The sequence below is a fragment of the Lolium rigidum genome, chromosome 3 (genome assembly GCF_022539505.1).
Source record: "Lolium rigidum isolate FL_2022 chromosome 3, APGP_CSIRO_Lrig_0.1, whole genome shotgun sequence".
Taxonomy (NCBI): domain Eukaryota; kingdom Viridiplantae; phylum Streptophyta; class Magnoliopsida; order Poales; family Poaceae; genus Lolium; species Lolium rigidum.
The window spans coordinates 76,792,162-76,799,963 of NC_061510.1; the positions used below are offsets into that span (position 1 = coordinate 76,792,162).

At 49.3% G+C, this 7,802-nt stretch overlaps 1 protein-coding gene across 2 annotated transcripts; it reads left to right on the forward strand.

Moving 5' to 3' along the window:
• The first annotated feature begins 208 nt into the window (after nucleotides 1-208).
• LOC124696963 (glucan endo-1,3-beta-glucosidase 3-like) lies at nucleotides 209-3,541 on the forward strand. 2 transcript variants are annotated; one of them, XM_047229619.1, is made up of 4 exons: nucleotides 209-276; nucleotides 1,288-1,367; nucleotides 2,023-3,279; nucleotides 3,366-3,541. In XM_047229619.1, the coding sequence occupies exons 1-4, from the start codon at nucleotides 209-211 to the stop codon at nucleotides 3,539-3,541; spliced, it is 1,581 nt and encodes a 526-aa protein (XP_047085575.1). The 2 variants fall into 2 exon arrangements, with proteins under 2 accessions (XP_047085575.1, XP_047085576.1); XM_047229620.1 differs by lacking the exon at nucleotides 1,288-1,367 and having other exon boundaries at nucleotides 209-275.
• Nucleotides 3,542-7,802: the final 4,261 nt, after the last annotated feature.

The following is a 7,802-nucleotide window of genomic DNA, read 5'->3' on the forward strand; positions in this document are numbered from 1 at the left end:
ACCTTTCGCTTCTTCCTTGTTCTTGCATCCTTCGAGCTAGGCAGTCTGGATCTTGGAGGAAAGGAGGAGTAGTAGCAGCAGCTAGGTGCCTTTTGCTTCTTCTTCAGTTCTTCTTCCAAGGAGTAGGAGAGAGAAAACAGAGGGGCCGGAGAGACCAGACCAGGCAAAGCGGGTTGGAGTTCCTGGCTGAGCTTTTCCTTCAGACACCATGAAGAAGCTCTCCTTCTTCCTCATCTTGCTGCTGGCCGCAGCCAAGGCTGTTCGTGGCGATGACGGTGAGATTTTTCGCCTCGTCATTTTCTTTTCTTCCTTCTCAAGGACTACTCTGCTCTGCATTTACTGTACACTGATTCGCGTATTAAGCTCTCTGATTTGTTTCATCACGCACACGCTTCTCTATTCAGGGCTATATCTTCATGCTTCTGTACATGTGCCTATTCTTAACTTAGGCAGGGGTTTTATTTTGCTTGCTGAAATTCTGGAAAGTGCCAACCCAGGCTGAGTGTGATTGAGACTGGTCGAACTAGCAATGTCCCTATCCCTTGGATTTCTTTTGTTTGTCGTTTAATGGTCTGGTGTATTCTCTAGCTCGTCCTCTTGGGTAAGTTTAGACATTACCTTTCTCTTAGCATAAGATTAACACCAGTTATCCTAGAGTAGTATGGGGCAACGCTAGCTAATCAACTGGTAGCTTTTGGGGCTTGGATTTGACTACTCGACCTGCTGGCCCTATTCCGCCATTCCCTGCTTGCTCATCCGGTCTCCATGGGATTCCTTTTCCAAGCCGTGTATTCCTTCCTTGCCCCCTTCACGTGCACACTGAAGTAAGTAGTTTTTATATGATTTATACACGTTTCGTCAGAACATCTGCTGCTGTTAAATAATATAGGTTTGGAATAAGATTTGCTTGTAGCTAGGACAAGGAATATTGCATCAAACGGTCGGTTCCTCACTAATCTATGTACGCAAGGAGTACTAAAATAATGCGGTACCAACCAGCAAACTCCAGCATCCCATGAATCTCTGATGGCTTTGCGCATAAGTTTAAGCAGGAAAAGGGGTAATAAGCTGCTCTGTTAGTACAGCGGCCCATCTTTCGCATCAGACTTGTGACCCTCCTTGTCTGCCTCTTTTCCTCATCCTGCACCCGAGATTCAGGTTAATGTAGCGATGATTTGCTTAAGCTGGTCTCTCGGCCAAACTTTGACCGTTGCTAAGTGGAGGACTGGTGCTAATCGTCAGGGTTAGCCCAGGGGTGGGTAATAACTCGGTAATCATGTCACGGATCACACACACCGATTTGGCCTGCGCGCTCGTCAGCACTCTGGTCGTGCACAGCACCGTCTCGCTCCTCTACCAGTTTGACTGTGGAGTGAAAAGGACGAAGTTTCCGGGACCACCTGGCAGTGCTTCCACTGGCTAGCGGGCCCCGGCGCGGTTAATGAAGTCACGTCCATTGCGTACCCGACACAGCTCGCTTGCTCGCCCTGTCTGCGCGAAAGCAGCACCGGCGCAGGCGCAGGGGCGCCACCGCACGGAAGCCCGGGATTGATTGCACTGTGGCGTTCGGCTGTTCCCAACGTCTTTCTCCATACCCAGTTGCCCTCCCCCTTGTGCTTTACAGCTAGCTGTGCGTCCCATTTTCATTATTCGATTTTTTAACCGGATTTTTTTTTGTTTTTTCAGTATGGTACATTTGATATCAGCATCTTTAGAAACATTCTCCTGTTCTCTTTTTGTACTGCTGAATTGATAATTGGTTTGTTCATGTGTAAAGGTGCACTGTATCAACTGTAGATATACGATGTTTAGTTACTTTTGCATCGGCATCATGCTTGTTTGTGCAAAAGAATATTACTTGTACTACTTATTTGACAAGATTCCTGCTCTATGATGTGCACTCTCTGTCACACCTAACACACAGATATTCTGATTTGACGGCCTACAAATTACATGCCACGTTTGTGAACAAGAACTCCGTTACAGTACCTGTTTATCTGAACTTTTTTCGTGAACGTGCAGGGGCATACATCGGCGTGAACATCGGCACGGCCATGTCATCGGTGCCGGCTCCCTCCCAGATCACGACGCTGCTCCGGTCGCAGAACATCCGCCACATCCGGCTCTACGACGCGGACCAGGCGATGCTGTCGGCGCTGGCCAACACGGGCATCCGCGTCATCGTCTCCGTGCCCAACGATCAGCTCCTGGGCATCGGCCAGTCCAACGCCACGGCGGCGCGGTGGATCGCCCGCAACGTCGCCGCCCACTTCCCGCTGGTGAACATCACGGCCATCGCCGTGGGCTCCGAGGTGCTCTCCACGCTGCCCAACGCGGCGCCGCTCCTCATGCCCGCCGTGCGCTACCTCCAGAACGCGCTCGTCGCCGCGGCGCTCGACCGCTACATCAAGGTCTCCACGCCGCACTCCTCCTCCATCATCCTCGACTCCTTCCCGCCCTCCCAGGCCTTCTTCAACCGCTCCCTCGACCCGGTCCTCGTCCCGCTGCTCAAGTTCCTGCAGTCCACCGGCGCGCCGCTCATGCTCAACGTCTACCCCTACTACGACTACATGCGCTCCAACGGCGTCATCCCGCTCGACTACGCGTTGTTCCGGCCCCTCCCGCCCAACAAGGAGGCCGTCGACGCCAACACGCTGCTCCACTACACCAACGTCTTCGACGCCGTGGTGGACGCCGCATACTTCGCCATGGCCTACCTCAACGTCACCAACGTCCCCGTCATGGTCACCGAGACCGGCTGGCCGCACAAGGGCGACGCGTCCGCCGAGCCCGACGCCAACTCCGACAACGCCGACACCTACAACAGCAACCTCATCCGCCACGTCATGAACGTCACCGGCACGCCCAAGCACCCCGGCGTCGCCGTGCCCACCTACATCTACGAGCTCTACGACGAGGACACCCGCCCCGGGACCGCGTCCGAGAAGTACTGGGGCCTCTTCGACATGAACGGCGTCCCGGCCTACGCGCTGCACCTCACCGGCTCCGGCGTGCTGCTCGCCAACGACACCACCAACCAGACCTACTGCGTCGCAAGGGACGGCGCCGACGAGAAGATGCTCCAGGCCGCGCTCGACTGGGCGTGCGGCCCCGGGAAGGTCGACTGCTCCGTGCTCACGCAGGGCCAGCCGTGCTATGACCCGGACACCGTGCAGGATCACGCCACCTACGCCTTCAACGCCTACTACCATGGGATGGGGATGGGATCTGGGACCTGCTACTTCTCCGGAGTCGCCGTCATCACCACCACCGATCCGAGTAAGCTACCTCGCAGAGTATATTCCTTCAACTCTCCTTTCGCATTCTTCAACTCATGTCGTGCAAACTTTTTTCTCCTGCTACAGGCCATGGACCTTGTGTTTACAGTGGGAAGAACGGCAGCGCGTTGCTGAACGGGACCTCGCTGGCGCCGTCGTCCAACTCAACGGAATCCGGCTCCCGGCGGGCATTTGGCGACGTCTCTTCATTCGTCCGGTCCGTCGTCACCGCGCTGCTCTTGAGCGTCGTCGTTCTGTTGTAGGATCCATCAGTTAGCAGTAGGAAGTCAGGCATCAGGCAGGCACGGAGCAGAGTAGTTGCTCGTCAGAGGATTCATTTTGTTGTGTCAAGTGAGGTTGGCCTCGGTGCTAGCTGCTAGGTAATCAATCCTTGTCATTCCAAATGGAACAAGACGTGGTTCTGTTGCTCGTACGATGTGAGCTACTCTGGTATTGGTTGGGGTTGGATTGGATGTTCGATGTGAATCATGTGATCATCTCATGAAGAGCAACGTGCTGGTGCTCACCACAATCAAATCTTGCACTAGTCGGAGTGGCGGACCCAGAGAAAAAACGGACTGGGGGTGTCAGAACTTCATCGAATAGCAATCTGAAAAGTTTACTAATAAAGTGAACAACCCTTTTTGACAAAACTATGTAGATATCCAAACATTCATATGTTGCAAAACAGAGAATACTATTATCTTGTAAATAAATTTTGTTACCTGCAAAGAGAAAACACATGTTAGGACCAGACAAGCAATTACTAACTATGATAACATAGAAATTATATAAGATGTCGAGACATTGCATTTCATTTCTCCCACGGCAATTTTTCTTCGTATGGAAACGATCAACGATCACTTCATTAGTAATTGTGTCCATCAGTCCCTTTTCCACGTAGCAAATAAGGCTATGGCTCAAATAATCATCACCAATTTTGTTACGCAAAACATTCTTCACAATCTTCATAGCTGAAAAGCATCTCTCAACCAAAGGATAGGAGAGATGCTTCCTTGTATCTACCATAAGTTTATATAAATCAGTAACTGTCTAGGCTAGCAAACCCTGTATCATTGAGTATATTATCAATATAGAGGCCAAGTTCATGCTCAAGAGTCACCATATCTTTGTGATTAAAGTCATCAGGATAAAGCTTACCTAACTTCAGCAACTTCTCCTTGTCAAACTGACCAAATAGATCACTTGGACTCAAAGCAGACATGCATAAAAGAAATTCAGAATTTATCACATTGAATCTATCATTGAACTCTTTTCCCAAAAGATCCAAAACAACAAAGAAACAATCAACATTGTAATGATGTTCATTATTAATGCCGGTCTTTTGTCTTGGTCTCTTTGGGTTCACATAGTCATCCTCCATGTCTAGTATTCAGATGTCATTCTTCTCACAAAAAAACATTTACCTTCTTCATAAGAGAACTCCACCCCTCAATGGTTCTAAGCTTTTCTAATTCCCGCTTGGCGGATTCCACATCAGAAATAGCATTCACAATGTCTTTATCCTTTCTCCGTAAGGTTTTTCGTAAGGCACGGAGCAGAGTAGTTGCTCGTCAGAGGATTCATTTTGTTGTGTCAAGTGAGGTTGGCCTCGGTGCTAGCTGCTAGGTAATCCTTGTCATTCCAAATGGAACAAGACGTGGTTCTGTTGCTCGTACGATGTGAGCTACTCTGGTATTGGTTGGGGTTGGATTGGATGTTGGATGTGAATCATGTGATCATCTCATGAAGAGCAACGTGCTGGTGCTCACCAGTCATCACAATCAAATCTTGCACTAGTCGATTGTGCCACCGGTCGTCCAAACGGTGTCGCTGACCACCGTCACTCTGTGCCGCGTCTATCACATTCCTTCTATAAATGTTCCTACACTACTCGGCCAACCAGGGCACCTCACGGGGGCAAATCCATCTGGGTCGTTCGTCTGCCGCTGCACAGTCTTTCTGATTCACCTTGTCCGTTCGATCAGTTAATATTTTTCTCACTCGCGCCTTCTTTGGATGGGTCACTGATGACTGGACCCGAGCGCGTGTGCGGCCACCCGCGAGAGGCAGCGTGGGTGCTTGTTTGCGTACCTTTCATCGTCGTCATTTTCCTACGCGCGTGAGGTGAAAACCTAGATCGAGAAATGGCGTCCCCCACCTCCGCTCCCATCCCCCAATCATTCACCTCCTTCCTCCTCCCCCAACCCGCGCCGCCTCCTCTCCTCCTCCCAAGCAGGACGCAGCCGACGTGAGCAAGGAGGGAACTCGGGCGCCGCCGGAGAGCGGCCGCGGGGTGCTGCTGCGTGGAGCGCCAGTCACCGCCTCTCCTCCATGCCAAGCAGGATGCAACCGCATCGGGCGGGAGGCGATGGTCACCGCCGGTCGCGGGCGTCGCCGTGCGATGAGGAGGTGGGCGGCTCCTCCACACCAACGAAAGGGGGAAACCGAGCGGTGGCGGCGGCTGGCGGCGCTCGCCCTCGATTTCGTCCGAGCGTCCAGCGACGGCGGAAGGGAGCAAAAGAGGCGCGCTGGCAGAAGGCAGTAATCGAGCGGCGGCGGCGGCTAGACCGCGCGCGCCCTCGATTTCTTCCTCGGCACTCCTGGAGTGGAGATGCTCTCTTCCATAGTCGGTCGCCTCGCTGAGCCTAGCTGCACACCCTCGGTCGACTCCCGGTGTCGCGCGCTTGTCCGCCGCGCCCCAAGCCTGCTCAAGCCTCCAGGTATCCATTCCCTTCTTCTAGGCTTCAATCTCACGGGGCAGCCAACCAGATCGATTGGAGCAGCGACCCGATTGATTGGAGCAGCCACCGGAACGATTTTTTAGTTTTGATGGTGCCACAGCCGAAGCAATCAGCCGACATGCTGATCTGTTACTGAAAAAAATGACTTGGGTAGTATGGTGTGTTTTTCAGGCTGCGGTGGTGCTCCATGCGGTTTCGTGTCAGGCCATTCAGGCCTAGCCGAATATGGAGATGAAAACAATTGCTCCAATTGATGTCTGAAACAGATTTTTTAAATACCTTACTCCAAGGCACAAATTTCTATCGATGTAGTCTGTATTTGAGACACTCATTTACACACAAGTTCAGTGTCTGATTGCTCTAAAATAATCATGCTATCTGTTTACTATATACTAATACAATGATCTACATTATATTTGCAGCCTTGATGTTGATGAAGTTAAAAAGATAATTTATATTGATGTGAGAGTTCTCAGACGAGGAGGAAAAAACAGTTCCCTATTGCTGCTATGTTGATGTTTTTCAGAAGGTTGGTCTTGTTCTTGGACCTGATTTTGTATGCTGCTTGGTGCTTCCAGGTGAGATGTGCTTCTACATTTATAATAGTTGGTGAGTTTTTTTTTGTGATATTATGTGCTGACAGTCATGCCATTTGTGAATTTGCATGTGAGGCTGAAGTTGGAGAGGATGCAGTTATAAATGGATAAAAATAGGGCACATGGCTTTTATCCAGCATTCAACAACCTCCGGTAATGTTCTACTTTAACTTGCTGCATTTGGGGCACTAATAGCTGCAGCTTGCTGATTATAAGTATGCTCGATCAATATGCACCCAGTTTGGGCAGTAAGTCATGGTGTTAATGTCCTAAGAAATAACCGAATTATACTTTGTTTCGTTGTCCCTTTCTTTTTCTTTTGATAGAGCACGTCATTGCATTTGAACACTTTAAGCCATTGAGAATTCAGTAGAGTTGATACTAGGTGCAAATGGTGTCTATTTCAGTCCTATAAAAAAGGCAACGATTGGATGGGCTTTGAGAACAGAGGCGAGGCTAGATGGAGCTTCGAGGGCCTCCAGTTTGATTATGGCTTGCCATATCTATTTCTCTACAGCAAGTACCACTTATATGTAATTTTTTTATCGTTGCGCATATCGGTGCTTTCCTTTTCTCTATTTCCAATAATTAAGGTATTGGCAGCAGCTGCTATTTTTTTTGGTATGCATTGAACCTTAGGGGGGAAAGTCTAACGAGTGTGTTCTGGTTAGTAGTTTCAAGCTTGCAACTGTACTTTTTATTCCGAATTTTGTGAGATTGATTGCCTGCCAAATCTTATTACGACATTCAGTTTGTCCATAAAGATTTCATTACAACATCCATCAACCATTCTAAAACCATGAGGGAGGATGCACCATTTCTCCTTATTTTGATATGTTGACACTTTTCAATCACCTTGATGCTTCAGTAGTAATCTGACAATGTCTTCGGTAGCACCGTAGCGGTCTGCACTTTCTTGACAGAATTGATTTTTATTAACGGGGCCAGTTGATGATGGCATCGTGCCACTTGAACATTGTTAAATCCTTACAACAAATAATAATTCTCCTACTGATTTCCTGATTGTACTTCTTTCCTACGAATTCTAGAAGATTGTTGCGAATTGGTTGTGAAAGCTAAACTGCTAGGTCATCGACTCATCCTATATTTGAACTACTGAAACTGAATTTCCCTCATTGGTTTATATTGATTTTTTTAGTAAATAGGAGCAAATTCTATAACTT